At 33.5% G+C, this 23,480-nt stretch overlaps 2 protein-coding genes across 2 annotated transcripts; one reads left to right on the forward strand and one right to left on the reverse strand.

Moving 5' to 3' along the window:
• Positions 1–312: 312 nt before the first annotated feature.
• Positions 313–20,356, reverse strand: LOC134239510 (uncharacterized). Its single transcript, XM_062721687.1, has 8 exons — positions 20,172–20,356; positions 19,922–20,026; positions 19,726–19,792; positions 7,307–7,503; positions 7,150–7,194; positions 6,975–7,055; positions 6,240–6,287; positions 313–395 (listed from the first exon to the last, which is right to left on the reverse strand). The coding sequence occupies exons 1-8, from the start codon at positions 20,347–20,349 to the stop codon at positions 313–315; spliced, it is 804 nt and encodes a 267-aa protein (XP_062577671.1). The 5' UTR covers positions 20,350–20,356.
• A 2,047-nt stretch (positions 20,357–22,403) lies between these two features.
• Positions 22,404–22,913, forward strand: LOC134239508 (uncharacterized). The gene has a single exon (XM_062721684.1). The coding sequence runs from the start codon at positions 22,404–22,406 to the stop codon at positions 22,911–22,913; it is 510 nt and encodes a 169-aa protein (XP_062577668.1).
• The last annotated feature ends 567 nt before the right edge of the window (positions 22,914–23,480 follow it).

A 23,480-nucleotide genomic window follows, 5' to 3' on the forward strand; every position in this document is an offset into this window, starting at 1 on the left:
AGCTAAGGAGGCCTAATATGTATGCAAATCTCGTGCGCATCTGTCTCTGTGTCTGAGGCTAAAGAAGCCAAATATGCATGTAAATCGCATGCAGCTGCACTTGTGCTTGACAAAAATGTTTGTATCATCTGTCCTTAATTTCTGAATTTCATACGACGGTAGCTGTAAATCCAATGTAGACTTCGTTTGATTTTATGTCTCTATATATTAGAGAGTTTTTTTTCCTAAGAAAATTATCATTAATAATAAACATGACAATCAAGAAGTAACAATATGTAAGTACCGGTTAATGTTTGTGAGGGGAGTAGTTATTTAGAGATAATTGAATAAATACAAACCCAAAAGCTCTGTCTTCCATGTGTTGTAATCACCCAGGTAAATACGCTGTACTTGATCTAAAATTAAAATGAAAATAATTATTTAGCAGAAAATTTTGAGAAAAACTATGATTTATTTATATTTCCATTTCTATTTTTTTTTCTCTGTGATAACTTTGAAAGTTAGCGGAGTTGATTATTGATAATTCTACCGAAATTTAAATTAAGCAGATCAATAGATCAGGAGCTAAGGAGGCCTAATATGTATGCAAATCTCGTGCGCATCTGTCTCTGTGTCTGAGGCTAAAGAAGCCAAATATGCATGTAAATCGCATGCAGCTGCACTTGTGCTTGACTTCAGTGGGCGACGACTGTTGAAATTTGCATGGGAGTCCTCATGTAATTTAAATATTTGTCTATATATTATAAGTATAAATCTACAATTTTATTTCATTGTGAAATGGAAATATAAGGAATCCTTATCTAGTTAGTATAGTATGCCAGGGAAATCAACGATAGTGGCAAACATGGGATAACTTATGCTTTGTTCTCCTTAATTTGCCTTGTCATATACATTTCTACTGAATATATGCATGTATATATTTATATTTTTCATTGTTATATTAATAATGTTTACTTGCACATGTATGATTTTGACCTTGTATTGTGGAAAGGACTTATATAGGCAGTGCCTGCTGTCCAATCCAATTATGTTTTATTATAATAAAATATTGTTTAAATTAAAATTAACTTATGCATAACGGGCTTCGACCGATACGCAAATTATCTCATGTTTCCCACTATCGTTGATGCCCTGGCATACCATACAAACTAGACAGTGATTCCTTAAGCAAATCATTAAGTTCTATTGCAGTATGTCAATTCTGAATTTGTACCTCTGTTATAAAGTATCATTGCATAATAATATTAGTATACAACGTAAAATTTTCGGAATATTCTCCAATGGCAATCCATGAACAATTATCCAAACTCCCAAGGGATGGATGAACGGATGCTAGTTCAATCTTATCCGCCGTAAATACTGTGTACATGTATTGTTTTGTAAAGGTCGGGGAAAAAAGCTAAGGATATGCGCAGGGCTCCGAGTGTCACCGTTGATTACGCGTGGAGATGTACAACAACAATGAACATAAACAAATAAAAAGCATATCCTCAGATTTGAATTCGGCATGTAATGTTTCGTGATCTTCACAAAGGTCACAGAGGTCAATATCAATATAATAAAGCTGTAAAATTTCTGACGTTGTACATGTAATATCTTTAATACAAAAAGCATTTTAATCGGATTCTTAAAATGAAGATAAATAATGACGTATGACTGCGTTCGAACATTTGGACGGAAAGACCTGGTGGCTGTTCACAAGGAAAGAAAATCTTTCAATAACAGACTTTAGACTGGCGGATATAAATTCTACGTTTAAATAACGTCACCCCAAAATGCCAAAATCTATGAATGATTGAGAAAAAAACATAACAAACAAAAATTTTAATCAAATGAGTATTTACTAATTTAGGTATATTAAAAATTGCAAATATTATGTAGCATGAAGGCTTTTTGTTGATGTTTAGTTAATCTGTTATTCTGAGAGACATATTTAAAATATGTAAAATTACCCTTAAACAGTGTCCAAATGTTAATTTTGTGTATACAATGTAATTATAGCTGCTAAAAAATTAAGGAGACGAGAGTACAAACTCAAAATATATGTTATTTTTTTCCGAAATGCAAAGAGGGTGTTGCAGTTCTCTTGTTATTTCCTTTAAATCTGGAGAAGATTTAAAGAAGGATTTTTATGTTGCAGAAAATTATATTTAATTTTTTTTTCGAATGCAACAATATATAAAGCACAACGAGAAACAATATTTGGAAGGTGTGTATTGACTTTAAAATTGCCATTAAATGATGTGAAAATTAGTCTTACGGCAAAATATTTCCATTCTATTTTTTTTCTCTGTGATAACTCTTTGAAAGTAGTCGGAGTTTATTTTTAGACATTTCTGCCGGAATGTAAATTAGGAAGGTAGATATGTCAGGAGCTAAGGAGGCCTAATACGCATGCAAATCTCGTGCGCATCTGTCTCTGTGTCTGACGCAAGGGGGCCAAATATGCGTGTAAATCTCGTGCGGCTGCCTTTGTGTTTGACGTCAGTTGGTGAGTACTATTGAAATTGGCATGGAAGACCTCGTGTGATTTAAGTCTACGTCTACATTTTCGAAGTCTAAATCTACAATTTTATTTCACATTGAAAGGGAAATAGAAGGAATCACTGTCTAGTTTTGAGAGTATGCCAGGGACATCAACAATGGTGGGAAACATGGGATAATTTGAGTATAACGGGCTTGGCCCGTTATGCAAATTATCCCATGTTTCCCACTATTGTTGATGCCCTGGCATACTCTCAAAACTAGACAGCGATTCCTTAAATATATCAGATTTTTGATTTTTAAATAGGGAATCCCCATTGTTCTGTAAAAGTGCCTCGTTGACACAAAATAATTTTGTTATATACTCAAACAGGCAGGAATTTTCTTAAAAACTGCTATTTCCGATTTTTGTTTCAAGGAGACACATTTTTGAAAAACGCATAAATTAAATAAAAATTGTTCTCCAAAGGAAATGCAAAAGGTGTACTTTAGATAACAATGCAAAACCATTGTATCCGAAATGGTCTAGTGGATATGCTGGTGGGCTTCCTAGCCAATACTTGTACCAGGGAATGGGTTCAAATCTAGGTATGGGTCATTTTTGCATATTTTTTCGACATGAAATGGGCAATGAAATTATATATTTATTTGAAAGAGTGTAGAGAAGGAATGTCAAGAAATTAATTAAGTAATAACTATATTTTATAAATGCAGGATTAAATTGCTTTCCTTGATATTATGTGACTTAAAACTAATGCTTTGGTTAGTTTTGTCTTGGAACAAAATAAATGACTGTATTAATTAAATAATTTCTTTCTTTACATACTGTGGTTATTGCAATTTTGGTCTCTCATTTAGTAGCCAAGATTTGATTTGAAACAAATAAAATATCTTGGTTGTAGTACTAACAGTGTGATTATTGCACGCAGTTTTATTTCATCAAAAAATTTTCGCACGATATATACGGTATTTTTTTTTCAAAATGCTGCTTTAGCCATTATGCTTTTTGTTGGTCCAGTCTCTTTCGTGCAAAATGACGAGTGTGCGTTTTGCTGCACCAAGCAGGAAATACCTGCTGTAAACCTGGTCCTCTACGTAGTTCTATCTATTATTAGACATAAAGAGGGTATTTAAATATCATTCTCGATTTATAGGTACATGTAATAATCGTGAGTTTCTGCAACACTCTCTTTCTCTAAAAACCTGTCAAACGTAGAATTAACTTTGGGCTGCCTAATATGTCATCTTTTATTTAAAAAAAAAAACTTACTTTAGTCTATCTGCCTGATTTCAGAAACTCATTTATGAAACACAAGTAATATAATTTTGTACAAGTACCCCTCGAGAGATATTTAAAAACACATTTACAAGAAGTGTATGTGAAACACTTATGCTCATGTATGGCAGCTTATGGCGAAGTTTCTCAATGCAAGTCAAACTCCCAAGTTCAAGGATAAAAGGTTATAATTATTGGTTTCCAAAGTTATGCTTTGTCACCAGAAATACAGCTGTACAACTGTGAAATATGAAAGCGCTAGTGCGTATTACCTTAACTTTAAAAGTTATGGCAATTGTTAAAGTTTTCAAAATAGAGTCAAACAGTCAGGTCAAGGTAAAAGGTCCTAAAAAACGCATCCCCTGTGAAAGGGTTTATCACAATGAATACACACGTGAAGTACATGTATGAACGTATAAAGTATGCATTTTTTAGGGGGGGGGGTGTTGTAAAAGTGAAAGTAAAAACTATTTCAATTAACATAAAATTGATGTTAAATTTTACGTAAATTTGATCTTAATTTTGTATTGAATAAACTTTAAAATGGTTTACATAAAACAACGTTTAGGTTAGAAGCATTTGTAGCATTATATTGAAGATATCTGATTAAAATTATTTTTGATTGAATTGGTTACCCATTACTCAATTGGATATATTCAAATTCCTGTATAAGCTCGATTAACATTCATTTATCGTTACATGTAATTATATACCGTAAAATTAATATTATTTTCATTTTAAATTAATGTTGGAAAAATTAACTGTATAGAACTTTGCCCTACCATATATATGTAACACCTCTTATTTAGGGATCATGAAATGCACGATTTTGGAACAGACACATTTCGACAGCACAACTGTGAATTACGTTTGTTTGTTTTATACTCCGAAGCAGAGAAAATGTTTTCAAAAAAATAATGCATCTTTTCTTTATTATTTATACAGTTCTTACCGTTCACGGTAGCCTAGTGGTAGAGCGTTCGCTTCGTGATCGGGAGGCCCGGGTTCGATTCTCGTTCCCGGCGCCGCGTCAAACCTAAGACGTAAAAATAGGTAGCGACTGTTCCTTCGCCAAGCGCTCGGCATCAAAAGTGAAAGTCACGGGTCTTTCGGATATGACCTTAAAAACGTAGGTCCCGTGTCACTGTAGGCGCTGGCACGATAAAGAACCCTCACTGCTCAATGGCCCTGAGTGCCGAGTATAGGTCTAAATTTGAAGCCCTTCACCGGCATACGGTGACGTCTCCATATGAGTGAAAAATTCTCAAGAGGGACGTTAAACAATATACAATCAATCAATCAATATACAGTTCTAATCTAGCAGGAGAACGACTGGCCCAGGGACTGTTAATTTTGAAAGTTTGGTAGAACACTCAATGCTTATATATTACAGTCATGTTAACAGTTTTACGGCTTGACATTCAGAAGTAAAGAAGATTACATTCTATTTAGTAGATTTTCATCACCCCACAGCTAGGGCTCCCGCGGAGTCAGTGACCATGAAAAAAATTTTTTGGTCCTCTTCACGCATAGTTGCTATTATAATAGATGCTATCATGATATGCCCAATTAGTTAAAATTGATTGGCCTTTTTCAGGGATGATTGATTGAATGTTTGTATATTATTTCACGTCCATCTCGGGATTTTTTCACTCATATGAAGACGCCACCACTTGTTGGTGGAAAACTGCAATTTTTGTTCTATACTCAAGACTCAGTGCCCTAGAGCAGGAAGGGGTCTTTTCGTGACAGCACTTACTACGACACGGGGCATCAGTTTATACGGTCTCATCCGAAGAACTGGTCTCCATGTCCCACTGTGGAATTCGAACCCACGACGTAAGTACCAACTCCTTACTTCGCGACTCTGGAGAAGATGCTCTAATCACTGCACCAGGCGGGCGACCTTTCGGGGAAGTGTTCAAATGTTAAAAAAACATCGCACGTCGGACTACACGCGATGCAAGACGGCAAATGAAAACATATAGGAATAGGTTACCTGAGATAAATCTAAAACTGCCTATAATTCTAACAATTATTAAATGAAGAAAATTTCACACCTTTTCTTATAATTATCATAATTATACCTTTAATGTAGGAAAACATGGTGCAGAAGATTTGTTTCTTGAAGAATCCTCATTTACGCGGCTTAGTTAATATGTAATGATCTTGATTTCATTCAAAATAGTAATCAACTGTTATTAAAAAAAACATCCCAAATCAATACAGTGAGCTTTATCAAATATTATTCCCCGTCTTTTGTGTTGAGAGAGAGACTGGTAAAATTACGAATAGGTGTTTCTCTTTGTTCAGGGACATTGCATATTTCATTTTTTGTTGCACTTCTTCAGTTCTTGTGTATTGTTGGTATTATTATCATTTTCCTCTAGTGAGATCCCTTAAAACATAAGAGTGTTTTATTCTATTCAATTCACCTCAAAAACAGGAATTACAGAATAAAATTCAGGAAAAGAATTACCTGGGAACGTTTCATCCACCTTTTCTTCCAACAACTCTTTAGCTTCATCTTTAAAAAAAATACAATTAAGAAGATGAAAAAACAAATTCATAGATCGCCTGAAATTAAGAACAATTTAATGATACAGTATCAAAAATACAAAATATATGGACCATCTTGAAAATGAATAAGAGGTTCATGTCTCCCATTTTTCTGACTTTTCAGTCTTTAAAAATTTTGAAAAGGGCAATAACTCCTTCTAAGGTTTCAAGCATTTTTATTATACATGTAGTACTTCTAATGTAAAAAAAAATTCAGATATTCATAACTCATAAGTCTGTTATAAGTAGCATGTATTTCAGAACTTTTAGCATCATAGTTATGCTTTTGAGCCTGTTGTTATATACTTTATAATACTGTTCATAAAAATGTACACTTTTGTATGTTGACATACATCTAGTTATTTGTGTTTCCGACCTTAAATAATATGACATCTTATGCATTTCTAGCAACAATTAGTATATCTAAACTTTATTGCACGAAAATGTAGTTTTTGTAATTTGAACCTAAGAATTGGGAGGATAAAGAGATCTTAATTCAATAAGTCTTATGTAACCTATTTCCCTTTTTTCAGAGAGAGAGAGAGAGAGAGAGAGAGAGAGAGAGAGAGAGAGAGAGAGAGAGAGAGAGAGAGAGAGAGATAGAGAGAGAGAGAGAGAGAGAGAGAGAGAGAGAGAGAGTTTAATGAAAGTATACCTCTGGTATCATCTTCATGAAAAGACGGCTCTATTTGTCTTGGAACATTGTAACGATTTTCCTTTGGTGTTCTGGTCTTATCTTTAAAAAAGTGATACTCAATGTAACATAAAAACCTTTATTACATTCAGATCAAAAACAGGTAACACAGCATAAAATTTCCAAAATAAGCAACCTAGAGTTCCATCCACCTTTGCTAGCAACAACTCTTTACCTTCAACTTTAAATAAATGAAAAAAAACAGTGGAATGAAATTTAGAAGAATGACATAATATAATAAAATATACCATCTATTTTTACATATTGAATACTATTCTGTAAAACGTACATACTTGAGATATGTTCTTGTGCATCATTTTTCTGACTCTTTTTTCTTCTCCAAAGAACGACAGCTAATATTAGAATAACAGCAAGTATGAAGAGGAAGGCAACTAGACCGCCCACAATCTCTGCTACATGAGATGTTTCTGGAGGGGGTATTGTCGGTTGCACGTCCAGTGTGGTGTTGCTTGAAGTAGTGTTCAGTGTGCTATATATAATAAGGCAAATCAAGTTTATGCAAAGGAAAAATGGAAGGCGAACACGCTATAATATAACCAATTCAAACTGGTAATAGGTCGAAAGAACGGTAATATTTATATTATATCTCTTCAATCAAAGAATCAAGAAGAAAAAATAAATTAAAGTACAGATTAGAGAAAGTAAATTGAGCTCACTCGCATTGTCTGACCTGCTCAGATATTTGCATAATATATTTATTGATCACGAATAAAACAATCATTAATAAAACTTGAGCTCGTGCTAATGTTTTCATATCACACCTGTAGTTCTCTTACAAATCACATACTTAATTGTCAGTGCATTTTTAGAATTTTCCTGAAAGTACAATATAATTAAAAGAAATAAATTTAGAAAAATACAAATGCGTCTTTGTATAAGAATGGCATTGCAACCGAGCTGGGACTCTTAAAAAGCGAAAAATTATCTTTCCAAATTATCCCTCTCCTTGCAAGGTCACGAAAGGAAAATAACGCGATCGCCATGCCCAGTTTTCTGTCTGACTTTTTCCAAAAATCCATGTTTTTTTTCTTTTAAACATTTTAAGTTACCTAAATCCAATGTTCCAATGAGCTTTCCTTATCACATTTTGTCCATTTGTTCCCGTAGTTTTTCCGTCAATGAAATTTTTGACAATTTACACCTTTTCAGATCTACCACTGGGCCAATTTCAACCAGACTTACTACACATTAAACATTCCTTGATTAAGGGAATTCAAATTTATTTAAAGTACCAAGCTTTCTTTCAAGGTGAAATATTGACGAAATAGTGAAAAAAAAAACTGTTTTCCTACAAATATTACTGGACCACTGGGCCAAAAGATTTTTAAATCTATATGAAATATTCTACATATACCTACAGTGACATGCCAAAATTGATACAACTTTTTCCCGAAGTTTTTTTTTTTTATGTTTTTTTATTCTCTTTGCATTTTGATATATAATTCAAAATCAAAGCACTTTTTAAAAAAATGTTGAGTTGATACAAATAATATGGAGTATGATTTCCCATTGCACCACATTTCAGTTGCTTCCCCTTTTTAACTCTCTAGTGTTTTCATTGTAAACAATCGAGAGCAGACGACAAGAAATGTCAGGGGAACAAAGAAAACTGGCTTTAGATTTGTACCTTCGAGGTGAAAAACAAAGTGATTTGGCAGAAATATTTTCTGTGAAAAAATCTACAATTTATAGACTTGTGAAGAAATACGAGGGTCATTCAATAAATAATGCAACATATCATCTAAAATTAAGAAAAGAACGTAATACATATTGTTAATACTTTCAATCGGTAAAGGCATTTCCTGTTAAGCTTTACTTGTGTCTTAGGTCTTTGTATCTATAAACAGAAATCCTCAGCATACGCATCTTTATGGATGCCCCAAAGACACTGATGAATATCATTTTCCATGACATATTTGCCGTTGTACAATCTTCCTTGGATTGTTTTCATGTGTTATGGAAATGAAAAGTTCTCACAGTGGCTATGATCAAGCTAATATGGGGGCCTGAAAAGTCTTATAATTTCTTTTCTTCAGAATCCTATTTATTTCTCTATGCATATTTGCAGCTGCTTTGTCAGTCACAAGAAAAAATATCCTGATCACCAAATTTTGGACTTCTTTTTCTGGAAATCCTCTAAACTTTCCTTTTTAAAATTTGAACATAAAACTTAACATTGCTAGTCATTCATTTCGATGTATGTACATATTTTAATGGACCTTTTTAATTACACAAAAATAATAAAACATGTTTGGAGCCATTGCTTCTCTTTATCATTATTACATGACACCTTTTTCTTTGATTCACATTTTTTTATCATTACTTTTATTTTTACGGCTTTAAAAAGTGCACAAATATTTCGTCAAACATTTAGCAAGTTTACCAATTTGTCTATTTTGTTTAAACAGTTTTTAAATAGATCGTTGTCAAATTCAACGCATGTTTTCTCTTGGGTAATTGTGAGAAAATAGGGTACCTATCTGATGGAAATATTGTTATGTTTTTCCTTTGTCAAAAGTCTACAAAATGCAGTGGCGATCAAAATATTAGTCCTGTATAATATGTTTACATGAAAAATATTACATTTTCAAATTTCATGTGGCACATAAAGTCGATAATTTTTGGTGTCCCCACAAATTTCAATTTACCACATTGACTGTTATAATTGAACTTGTTTTCTTTCTTCTGAATTTTTTTAATCCATTTAAAAAGTATACAGCGTCAAAGACATTTTTTCTAAATATGAAAAAATATATCATAATATGAGGTTTTCGGCGACTTTTGTAAAATGCACAATTTTCATGCAAATACGCTCTTATTTCCATCTTCTTACAAAGATAATTTATAAACAGTTTTCAGCTCAGTGTAGTGACCATGCTTACTTTAGAAATAAGTTTTTTAGCGAAGACAATATAAAAATTCATAGGATTTTTTTTGTGTTTAAGATCTCTTTAACAGAACTTTTCAAATATAAAAAATTAAATAACATGCCTCACCCTTTATTATCATATACTGTGAATTGCATTACTTATTGAACGGTCCTAATATATCAATAGGGAAAGTATGAAAAAGAGCTCCAATAGAGGTAGGAAGAGTCTGATTGATGAGAGGGATGACAGAATTTTGATTCGGACTGTGAAGAAAAGTAGAAGACAGACTTTGAATAATTGTGGATAATTTCAACCAACACGCTACGGACAAAGCGTTTGTTAGGGCTGTTCAGATGAAACTTCATTCTCATTGTATTCATAGACACAAAGTAATGACTATTGGAGAAACTCAGATAGTGATAACAAACGAAAATCGTCTGTTTGTGTGGAGAACATGAGAATGTTTTAGATTGTCTTGAATGGCCATCACAGTCACCTGACCTCAATATCATTGAAAATGTCTGGCTAATTCAAAAAATTCGACTGAGATAATCACTGGCAGCAATTAATCCAAAAATGTTTTGATCTCTGGAGTTATGAACATTTGGTCCTCTCTAACTGTCTCTTATATAAGAAACTTATACTGAACTATGGAACGCCATAGCTGCCTTACGTGGCTATTTCATATTATGCTGTAGTTATTTTATATGAAGATAATGCTCTTTAATATGAAGGTGGTGCTCTAATATATGAAGATGGTGCTCTTTTATATTATGCTGTGGTTATTTTATATGAAGATGGTGCTCTTTTATATGAAGGTGGTGCTCTATTATATGAAGATGGTGCTCTTTTATATTATGCCGGGTTATTTTATTTTATATGAAGATTGTGCTCTATTATATTATGCTGTGGTTATTTTATATGAAGATTTTTTATGTGAAGGTGGTTTTTAAAAGATATTTAATGTCAAGGTATTCCTCATATTTTTGAAGATTAAATTTAATACTGAGTTTAACAGCCATTACCTCGGAATGTTGAAAATAAAACAAATACTAGTACTAGTAACCGATGTATTTAAAATCATTTGAATACACCACTGCTAGTTCCTCGTTTTTTTCTTAGGTACTTGGTTTCAGGATGGTGTATTTTGTGTATTAAATAAATGTTTTCCCAAGTGTGTCTAAATACACTCGAAAACATAAAATAAAAATGATCACTAAGATTAGCACTTTGGAAGATGTCGTCTTACTAAATATAGTACATGTAAGAGTGTAGGTACGACAGTTGCCATTTTTGGAAAATCTAGAGGGATTGTCTCTGTCATTCTGGGACGCCTCTACATTGTACAGTATCAAGACGTTTTTGTTTACTGCATTTCGTACAAAGTTTAAATTGGTAGACGATTGAAGGGCGTTATTTAATCATTTTTAAATGTAGATTTCACCCGAAACTCTACCCAAAACTGGTAGGAAAAGTGTAGATATTGATTAAAATCAGGAGTGAACCGAGCCGGGTACCCCGAAATTTCGAAGATTGCAACTGTCGTACCATCATTTGTCATCTTTCTTTTTTTAAATATAGACAGTAATGTGGCATTTTTAAAACCTACTGATTTCAGTATTTTTTTTATTCTATTGAGTTTATTCAGACACAGCTAGGAAATAACATAATGCACAAAATACACCATCCTGAAACCAAGCGCCTATTGAAAAAAAGAGCGGGAACTAGCAAAGGCGAATTAAATAGATTTTAGTTTTTACTTTCAATATTTAGAGATAATAGCTGTTAAACTCAGTCTTTAAAAATATGAGGAATTCCAAGTAACCATCTTCACAGTATAAATGAAAAAGCCTGATAATATAAGAACATTATTTAATAAAGCACCATCTTCATATAAAATAACCATTGAGCATAATATAACAGAGCACCATCTTCATATAAAATAACCACAGCATAATATAATTGAGCACCATCTTCATATAAAAGAGCACCATCTTCATACAAAATAACCACAGCATAATATAATAGAGCACCATCTTCATATAATAGAGCACCATCTTCATATAATAGAGCACAATCTTCATATAAAATAACCACAGCATAATATAATAGAGCACCATCTTCATATAAAAGAGCACCATCTTCATATAAAATAACCACAGCATAATATAATAGAGCACCATCTTCATATAAAAGAGCACCATCTTCATATAAAATAACCACAGCAAAATGGAGTTTTATGAAGAGACTTACTTTTACATTCGACAGCTGATTTTTACATTTTAGTAATGGGAGTTGGTCACAGTTTAAATTGTAAAAGTCAGTCGTCGAATGTAAAAGTAAGTCTCTTCATAAAGGAGTTTTATGAAGAGACTTACTTTTACATTTGACAGCTGACTTTTACATTTAAGTGATTGGAATTTGTCTATATTTAAATTGTAAAAGTCAGTCGTCAATTGCAAAAGTAAGTCTCTTCATAAAACTCCAAAAGAGCACAATCTTCATATAAAATAACCACAGCATAATATAATTGAGCACCATCTTCTCATGAAGTAGCCACATAAGGCAGCTATGGCGTTCCATACTGAACAATTCCAAGAATATTATTTGCTGTTATTTCTGCGAAAGGTCATTGCATTAAATACTGAAAATTTCAAGTAAGTACCTTTTATAGTTTTGAGCTCACCTGAGCCGAAGGCTCAAGTGAGCTTTTCTGATCAAAATTTGTCCGTTGTCTGTCGTTGTCGTAGTCGTTGTCGTTGTCGTCGTCGTTGTCGTAAACTTTTCACATTTTCATCTTCTTCTCAGGAACCACTGGGCCAATTTCAACCAAACTTGGCACAAAGTATCCTTGGGTGAAGGGGATTCAAATTTGTTCAAATGAAGGGCCACACCCTTTTCCAAGGGGAGATAATCATGAATTAGTTAAACATTAATGGCATTTTTAAAAAATCTTCTTCTCCAGAACCGCTGGGCCAGGAAAGATGAAACTCATGTGGAATCATCCTCAGGTAGTGTAGATTCACGTTTGTTCAAATCATGGCCCCTGGGGAAGGGTGGGGCCAAAATGGCCGACCCAAGTTTTACATAGGAATATACAGGAAAAATCTTTAAAAATCTTCTCCAGAACCACTGGGCCAGGAAAGATGAAACTCTCGTGGAATCATCCTCAGGTAGTGCAGATTAATATTTGTTCAAATCATGACCCCCGGGGCAAAGATGGGGCCAAAATGGCCGACCGAAGTTTTACATAGGAATATATAGGAAAAATCTTATAAAAAATCTTCTTCTCCAGAACCACTTGGCCAGGAAAGATGAAACTCATGTGGAATCATCCTCAGGTAGTGTAGATTCACGTTTGTTCAAATCATGACCCCCGGGGCAAGGGTGGGGCCAAAATGGCCGACCCTAGTTTTACATAGGAATATTTAAGAAAAATCTTTAAAAATCTCTTCTCAAGAACCACTAGGACAGGAAAGATGAAACTCATGAGGAATCATCTTCAGGTAGTGCAGATTCAAGTTTGTTCAAATCAAGAACCCTGGGGCGAGGGTGGGGCCAATATGGCCGACCCAAGTTTTACATAGGAATATACAGGAAAAATCTTTAAAAATCTTCTTCTCCAGAACCACTGGGCCAGAAAAGATGAAACTCATGTGGAATCATTCTCAGGTAGTGTAGATTCATGTTTGTTCAAATCATGACTCCGGGGCAAGGATGGGGCTATAATGGCCGACCCAAGTTTTACATAGGAATAATAGAGGAGTAATCTTTAAAAATCTTCTTCTCAAGAACCACTGGGCCAGGAAAGATGAAACTCATGTGGAATCATCCACAGGTAGTGCAGATTCAAGTTTGTACAAATCATGACCCCTGGGGCTAGGGTGGGGCCAAAATGGCCGACCCAAGTTTTACATAGGAATATAAAGGGAAACTTTTTAAAATCTTCTTTTAAAGTACTTCAAAGCTATGATTAGTGATATTTATATGGAATCATTCTCAGGTAGTGTATATTCTAGTTTGTTCAAATGATGAACGCCTGGAGGGGGGGTGTGTGGAGTAAATTCAAGCCTGATGTGCTCAGGTGAGCACTGTGGCCCCTGGGCCTCTTGTTTGAATTACTATGGTTTGAATAGGCAAGAAATTTTGTCTAGAAACAATGACATCAAGAGGAAATTGCATCAATTTTGGCACGTCACTGTGGGTTAGATTTGCATTTGTTCAGAACATGGTCCACGGTGTTGTTGGGGGCAATAATGTGAGATCAACATTATAGTTATATATTTTTAGAGTATATTTTTAAGAAAACACCCTGTTATATGTCTAATATGTCTAATTTTTACTTATTATTAAGAAAGCATCCTCCAATAGCTCAGATTCTAGCTTTTATAAATAACTCCATGGATTGATGAAACAACGGGGAATCAAAATAATGCCTACATGTAGTACTATACAGGAAGCGATCTTTGTTTAAAAAATCTTTTAAAAAATAGCAAATGCATGTAAAATCTTATTGAATATAGAATCATGCCAGGGTAGTGTATACAGTATATTAGTTTCTTAAATCATAACCCCAGGGAGTAGGATCATAATTGGGATGAACTTTTTTTTACGTAGGAATGAATCAGGAAAAAAGAACTTTAAAATAGGCATAGTTATGTTTTGTCATATGTGATTTGGAAGCATCCTCAGTTAGTACTGATTCTTGTTTGTTCAAATAATGGTTGCAAAGAATTAGATGGGGGTCATAATACAGCATCATTTTCTTTTACATTGAAATAATTTATCGTGAAAATATTTCAAATATTCTTCCCTTGAACAGGTAGAGGAAACTACCTTATATGGATATTGTTGCGATTTCTCACAGAGGTGCTCACAGTAAACAATGATCCAAACCAGTGAATGAGCCGAAAAACATGATGGTCTACTACATGTTTATTTCTACTACAAACATTTGGGTCAGGGACATTTAGAAAAATCACCTAACAATCTTTTGAAATGTATAGTATTTATGAAAAATACGAAGTTTAATTAGGTACTAAGTAAGATTCTCCATGATCACATTAACAAAGAATGTCAGTTTTCCATATTAAATAGTACTTTGAAATACCGCTCACAAAGTCTTCACATGTAAATAAGACTCAAGTTTTTTAACTCGATATTGGTGAATTTGCCATGTAACTAGTTTAATTAGTTGTTGCTCAGTTATTTGTTACTACAAATTAAAGTTGCACTAAAAAACTTAAAGTTGCACTGATTTTTTTTAATTTACCTGTTATATGAATTATCATATACATTGATCATAGAACGTGAGTTGCATATATTTTGAAATTGTATACGTTGTAAACATTGACAATACGTGCACGTGACCACACCTCAGAGTTGATTGATTTCGGACCAAGAAATAGTCACATGAAATTGACTTTCCACTGACAGTACAGCACGGTGAAATCTGTCAACAAACAGACTTGTACATGTACAATGGAGTGGGGGAAATTCTAATTATTTTCATTGTAAACCATTTGTATATATATGTGAGCATAGAATTAGTGGTAATTGATGTTCTTATTGTATTAAGGAGGCTAGCGGGTCAACACATTATTTTTTTTATTAACCACCAGATAAAACTTTTATTTTTAGATAAGATATCTTGAACTGTCAACTATCATTTGGCAAAGAAAATAATCATGAATTTTAGTTTTAAATTTTGATCATTTTGTTATATCTTTACATGGAGTTCTTCTTCTAAAGGAGATCAAAATAGTCTAAAAATGGCCGCGACCACCCAGTTTCTTTCAAGGTATCACACCGGTAATTGTTTTCACTATATAATTCTATATAGAATAAAAAATCGTTAAAAATCAGGTATTTGTTTACATGAAAAAATAATTAGCAGGAGGTGTTAAACATTACCTGTCACATTAGCTGACACCAAAAAACAGGGTACCCACACGGCATTTTCGGACTTTTTCCATCTGCAAACACGGCTACCCTCAAATCCATGTGTTTTCACTGTGTTTATAAACACCTCGAGTGCACTACAGGAAGTACCCTCCTATGCCATGAAAAAAATAGTTCCTGTCCAAAACCTTTATTTATTCACAAAGTACATAAAATTTACTAGGCACAGGTACCAAAGTTGTAAAAATGGCATGGAAGAAAATAGAAAAACGCTTCAAAAGAAAAGAAAATTAATTCTATATTATATGGACCTACATTTGACTAAGTTCATTTTGATTGGTCAATTACCGGTGTGATACCTTGAAGGACCTTTGAAGGTGTTCGATTTTTTCCATTTTTGCACCTGAGATTCATTAAATAATTGTCCCCAACATCCCTAAGTCTGTTGATCTAAATCCCCTTATTTCTGAAGATATGAAGCATTTATCTCCGTTACTCCAGAGCAGTCAAGAACAACACACACAGCTCTCTGGAAGCAGTCATTTGTGCATCTTTTGAAGCAGAATTTCATCATTAAATGAATCAGCTTGGCAACCAATTTTTTTTATCTGTGGAGAGTATATGCTTTGTTCTTCACAACAAACAGAAAAGAGTTTACAAGTCTAAGACCATTATGTAATTATTACATAACAAAGTTGCATTTTCCCCTTCAAAGAATGAACAAAAATACAGAAATTGTTAAATACTGGGTTGATAATGAAAACTGTATCTGGTCAATCTATGTTCCAAATAAAGCCTAGGTATGTGTCTACAAGCTGCTGTGCAGAAGTTTATCTAAATGCAGTGTTGTAACTCAGGGCAGTCAAAATGATATCAGCATCTAGGGAGGTTCTTCACAGCTCCCACACTCCATTAAACTGGCTTTGATGATAAGAAACTGGAGACAACAATTCAGATGTAATTTATTGTTGTGATTTATGCAACTGGCGTTCTCTTAAGACACAAATTAGCCATGAAATTTCAATTTAACATGCATAATTATTCTCTTTTCATGGATTTACTCAGGAATTCCAAAGGTGTTTAATGAATTTCCATGATTTATGCAAGATTATATCTTTTTGTTTCAACAAATTGACATAAAAAATAAACATTTTAATTTTAAAATATAAATATTAAACATTTTAATGATTTTGAACACTTTTCTATGAGACAAAATGCATCACAGAGACCAGATTCAGGACATCCTCCATGATTCTTTGAGGTGGGTGGGTGTACAAAAACTGCTGATAAAATTTATAGGAAGTGATCTGAGAAGAAATGTGCACCTTATTAGCTGAATTATAGTTATTCTGATATTTCAATTATGTAAATATGCCAAATTTCTTCATCAGTTAAATTTGGAATTTATTAATATTTCAGTACAATGATATACTTAATAGATCATGCTCATATAAGCATCACTGACTGAGACTTAATTCAAAAGTGACAGTCAACACCTACATATAAATGAAAAAATAACAAAAAACAGTCTCCGACAAACTGAAAAACATGAATGTCAGCTGCGAAAGCATAAATAAAGTCCTAAGAACCACAAGAGGCATGCCATGGTGCTAAGTGACATTCTGCACTACATGTATGATGCATGATTAGAACTCAGAATAAGTATTATCATGCAGACCTTGACAGTATTTCAGGATTTTTTGGTCATAACCTTCCTTACTGTGAAAAATTCTTAATGAATTTTACTTACGTAGCTTATGTATTAAGTTTATTAGACAGATCTGACTCATTTCATTATTTCTGTTCTTCCAATGCAGTAATGTATGTATCACTGGAGGTCTGAATAAATTAAAATAAATCATGTGTCTTTAGAAATTATCATTCTGTGAAAACATTTTTACTTGTTTACATTTTATCGCAGTTGTCGCTTGTGCTAAAAATTCATTCGCAAACCTAGAATTAGTCTATTCTTGAAAAATCAGCTTTAACACCCTTTACCGCAAAGTCTGTAGACACTATAATTGACTGCGGTCAGCTGGTGCAAATAATGTTAAGTCATATAAAATGAAAAAACCATATTCTCTGACTTCTTTCCAAATTTTAGATGCATAATGCAACCTTTTTAGTCATATTTTAAAGTATTGAGTCAGAGTAAAAACTAACCTATTGTTAATTTTTAAACAGAAATCTGTGAAAAATAATGTAAATTCTAATTCTAATTTTAAAATTGTGTGTTTTGAAACAAAAAATTAATAAAATCACATATTTTGTTGAAATATGCCTTTTAAAAATGAAAAATGTCTTTAATAAGGATTAAAATGATTTTTCATAATCACCTTCAAGGTATCACACCGGTAATTGTTTTCACTATATAATTCTATAAAGAATAAAAATTCGTTAAAAATCAGGTATTTGTTTACATGAAAAAATAATTAGCAGGAGGTGTTAAACATTACCTGTCACATTAGCTGACACCAAAAAACAGGGTACCCACACGGCATTTTCGGACTTTTTCCATCTGCAAACAGGGCTACCCTCAAATCCACGTGTTTTCACTGTGTTTATAAACACCTCGAGTGCACTACAGGAAGTACCCTCCTATGCCATGAAAAAAATAGTTCCTGTCCAAAACCTTTATTTATTCACAAAGTACATAAAATTTACTGGGCACAGGTACCAAAGTTGTAAAAATGGCATGGAAGAAAATAGAAAACGCCTCAAAAGAAAAGAAAATTAATTCTATATATATGGACCTACATTTGACTAAGTTCATTTTGATTGGTCAATTACCGGTGTGATACCTTGAGTAGGTAAAATGCTTGAAAAAATGAATCACGTTTTTCTGAGAGCGACTTAAAAAAAATTTGCCTTTTCGAAACACATGCACGTATAGTATTTTTTGTAGTAACCCATAATGCAACTTATTGAGCTGATTGGTTGATTTGTCAGTCACTTTGGTTCCTCACTTAACATGTAAAATTATTCCGACGTCACAGGAAAAAAAAATTCCTCGACCTGTTGAACGGCATAGATGTGTTCAGTCATATTGACAAGAAAACACCGTCAGCTAATGTAGATTTAATTTCAATACAGTGAAACCTGTCTAATATTTTGTCCAAAATATTTGAAAATAAAAATATGCCAGAGTACAGTACCAACAAACCCAGTCCGGCCCGCGAAGTGAAAGTGACGTGTCTTTCTGATGAGATCTTAAAACAGATCTTCTATCGCAGAAAGCATTTTCACGGTAAAGAATCATTACTACCAACATGTAATTACAAAAGGTGATAGTATAGATCTAAATTTAAAGCCCTTCACCGGTACGAGATGACCTCTCTTTATGATTAAAAAATAACCAATTGTATTACAAAAGCAAGATTGAATCTATCTATCTATCAGTACAAATCTTCTTCTCAAAATCTGCATGATAGAAGAGCTTCTATCTATTCCATCTGACTGTATAAAAATTGTTAATTGATACTCTCTGTTAGGATAAAATGTATGTAGATAACGAACAGTATTCAAGATAAAAAATCCAGATCATAAATTATAATAGAAGCAGAGTAAACACGGACCTCAAAAACATCAGAGGCAGATACCATGGAGTAGTGAGTGTCTTAGTTAGGAGTGAGATCCCCCTATTTAATTTATAAACGCTTCCTACTGAGGCTACTCCCTTGGATAGCTGAGAATGCTTTGTAGGACGGACACAGCTAAGAAAATCCAGATAACAATTTCTAGGAATGGTCTGAGACAACTTTCTTTCAAGTTAATTCTTCTTTGTAGTGAACCACGGTATTAATTAGATTTAATTATAGTGCAATATAGAAATCCCTAGCTATTTAGTTTTTCCGGACAAAATGAAAACGTCAGTTAATCAAAAATGTACAATTTAAAATACTACATTCTAATTTACTTACATATTAGGACATGATGATTCAGCAAGATAGCAATTGTGCTGTGCATTGATGCTTTGACACGCAGAATCTAAATGATGATGAATAATTTAATGAAAAAATACATTTGATAAATCAAATTCAATACAAACAACAGAATGGCAATTTTAATTTTAAAAAAAGAAACATTTTTATATCATGATATAGTTGAGTATCTTACATTGGTATATTTCATTGCTTCGATATTCCTTTTCAGGACAACCTGAAAAAAATCCAAGGCAGTTGTTCCAGTAAAGATTTTCTCCATCGGTTTCCAAGCAGTTGCCTATTCAAGTATATATTTATGCATACGTATAAGAACTAAAATATATATATATGTCAAAGAAAACTTTCTAAGATGCTTCAATTTTTATTTGAAACTTGAACCATAAAAAATAAGTGTTTTAGGTTAAATTTCTTTTATTACTCACCTCTTTTTATTAACCCCATGATTCCATTGTAACATAGTTCTATAAGTCCAGTTTTGTCTGTGTTAGGGACACAGAGATACTGATTGTTCCCATACTTGTCCTGACCACACCCCAGCCTGGAGGAGGACTCTAATACCTCTGTAATGTTCTGGGGACACGAATCCACATATATGTCCATTTCTCCTGGAAAAATATTAAAAATTGTAATAACAAAATAAAGAAAATCCCAAACAATATATTACACTGTTGTCACTTAGCTAAAAGTGGGGAATCCTTTCCTATATTCATATCATTGTATCAGATGATTGTATCTTTTTGAAACATTGTAAAAAATAGATATATCTTTGAATCCGGATTGTAGATTCGATGGGAAGGAGCGAGAGGTAGATGTGTAGTTGGGCTTATACAATCCTCAAGCACCAGTGTCTCGGCCAAATATAAAATGGCTTCAATGTTTTCATTTTGTAAATTGTATGTTAGAGACATGTTTTACAAAAAATATAAAATGAAAAACATTTTCTACTTGTTAAATCGTGTAAGATTAAGTAAAGCCAATTTTTATGAACTTAAAACGAAAGTAGATATATTACTAAAGTAGCAGATTTAGATATGTAATTATTATGTAATCTATAAGTAAGACATTTTATTAAAATTACCTTACAAAATCACACTTCTGCCACTAAACCTCGGATATAGCCTTTCATTGTTCCACAAAAGACGAGTGATTCCTTCCCCTGACGTTCAATGTGTCCAAAGTAACCTTCACCTGGTTTAGATATTCGGGTTACTGTCTTTGTAAATAGCACAATTAGCTGTTCTCTTATATATAGAATATATTTAAATCCGTTCTGCTGTATTGAACCATGACAGACATATGAAAGGCAATAAACAAATGAATAAATCAATAAACCCATTTCAGTCAGATAAAGATGATACTTTTTGATCTAAATATGCCATCTTATTCGCCAAACATGATGGCCTGAATGGCATAAGAAATTTTGATGGGAAAGAAAGAAAAAAATGAATTAATAGAGGCTTTAAAAAACGTATTTCTGTAAGAAAAATAGAGTTAGCTTTACCTCAGTAATTAGTATACATGTTACAATATTGAACTAATACTTGGTTGAATAATTAAGGAATCTGGGAGAGTTATATACTGTAAAAGTGGTTATTTACGCGTGCGGGAAATTTACGCTACTTACGCGGTAAGCTAAAAACCGCGTAAATACCCCCGCGCGTATGGTCGCAAAATTTCAATCTTCTGGAATAATTCTAGAATATTACTTATACTGTTAGAAGGGTTGAACCAGTCGTATATTTATCGTGGTATTGAAGCACGTGAATAGATAAATATATCACAAACTGTGATGAAAACTTAACTGTTTATTATGTTACATGTGCGATGAAAAACGCATCTTCAGATTTAATATTTTAAAGCAACGTCACGCAATGCGTTGTATTAAAGCTTCATAGCATCAATATTCATTTTCATTTTCTTTGTATTCTTTTATTTTTTTTCTTAATTTCAAATGATTAGTCCAAAATGTTAGATAAACTCACAGTCACTACAATCATACCTATTAAAATAATTGTCAAAACTCGTGTGTGCGCATGCGTGAGATAAAGCGGTAGTCTTAAAAAAGGCTACGAATATTTTTTAACTTTTTTCGTTATTTAATCGTTTTTAGGCAGTTTTAAGGCAGTGAAATATTGGGATTTTGTGTCCTAAATCTATCGGAAGGATGATGTTCGGGAATGGAGCCTGGAACCGTGATGAAGAAGACAAAGAAAAGAAAGAATAAGAATGTAAACATCAGTGGTGAGAGTGAACAGAAAATTCGTGTGAATACTAATCAAGCTTCAATACCAAGAATCCATAGTATGGATCCTCAAAATGCTCAAATCAATGCAAGTATGTGCAAACCCGCCATTAATATGCAACACTCAACACCTAATGCAAGTTCAAATTATCAAGGAAACGGTCAAATCAATCAGTTCAACCCGTATGGGCCCCCAGGTCCTCAAGGTCAGTTCGCTGGTTTTGTTTCACCAATAGCCAGTCAACCGAATCAACAACAATTCTATATACGTGACTCTCTGAAAGCTATGACAGATAAATTGGAAAACATGTCAAACAAACTGAACAAACTCGACCTAATTGACAAAAGATTAGGGGAATTAAAAAAAAATGTGGTAAACACAAACGATTAGATGAGGAAAATGAAAGCTAAAATGGGTGACATGGACGAGGGCCTGCATTTCTTAAGCAAACAATATGAAGCTCAACGCAGCGAAGTTAAAGAAATAAAAGAATCTGTGGTCCAGATCAGGAAAAGATCAGAGGTCATACTTAATGAGAATAAGACTGTAATATCTGAGCTCCAGACAGTGAAAAACAATTTATTTGACCTGAATGAACGACACCTAGATCTTCAAATGCGCACAATGCGGAATAACCTTATCTTTGACGGAATCCCAGAAGCTCAAGAAGAAGATACAGAGGCAGTTTTGAAAGAATTTATTCACATTGTAATGGGAATCGAGGAGGAAATCCAGTTCCACAGAGTACACAGACTTGGGAGGAAAATTCCAAATAAACACCGCCCAATTATAGCAAAAATTGTGTTATTTAAAGAACGCGAGAGAGTAAGAAGAGAGGCACCCACCACATTAGTCGGAAAACCATTTGGGGTCAATGAACAATTTCCAAAGGCTATAAATGACAGAAGAAATCTACTTTAACCACATTATAAACAAGCAAAGCGACAAAACAGGAAAGCGGTGATGGTCGCGGATAAGCTTTTTGTCGATAACGTTAGAGTCTATCCATCAGACCCACTGCCCGATGAAAGACCGGTACCAAACCGTAGCCAGTATGCACCCGCCATCCCCATGGAATCCTCTTCAACATACAGATCAACTCTGTGCCTGAACGTCACGCCGCCCACCGCCAACAAACCAGAATTACGCGTTGCGAACCCGGAAGACTAGGAATACCATAGAGAGCAAAACACCGGATGTGTAAACATTGTAAATACTGACAACGACTCTCTCACCTCTCCAGCAATAAGAAGTAATTCAGAATTAAAAATTGTTAGTTTGAATGTTTGTGGGCTGTTATCTAAACTTCAAATTGTAGAATTTATTGAATTCATCAACCAGTATGATATTGTTTGTCTAACAGAAGCAAAATCTGATGAAGCGGACATTATCGATATTCCCAATTTTACAGTATTTAGTAAACATATGTCAAAATTAGCAATACGGAAATCGGGTGGGATTATAGTATATATTCGAGATACTCTAGCT

Source organism: Saccostrea cucullata, unplaced genomic scaffold (assembly GCF_032062105.1).
Source record: "Saccostrea cucullata isolate Sc308-1 unplaced genomic scaffold, CSIRO_AGI_Scuc_v1 ctg5886, whole genome shotgun sequence".
Taxonomy (NCBI): Eukaryota; Metazoa; Mollusca; class Bivalvia; order Ostreida; family Ostreidae; genus Saccostrea; species Saccostrea cuccullata.

Coding starts and splice junctions, on each gene's coding strand:
- LOC134239508 (XM_062721684.1), top strand. CDS start 22,404: ATGGGTGACATGGACGAGGGCCTGCATTTCTTAAGCAAACAATATGAA.
- LOC134239510 (XM_062721687.1), bottom strand. CDS start 20,349: ATGGACATATATGTGGATTCGTGTCCCCAGAACATTACAGAGGTATTA. Junction 20,027..20,171: donor CATGGGGTTAATAAAAAGAG/GTGAGTAATAAA, acceptor ATACTTGAATAG/GCAACTGCTTGGAAACCGAT. Junction 7,056..7,149: donor AAAGGTGGATGGAACTCTAG/GTTGCTTATTTT, acceptor ACTTTTTTAAAG/ATAAGACCAGAACACCAAAG.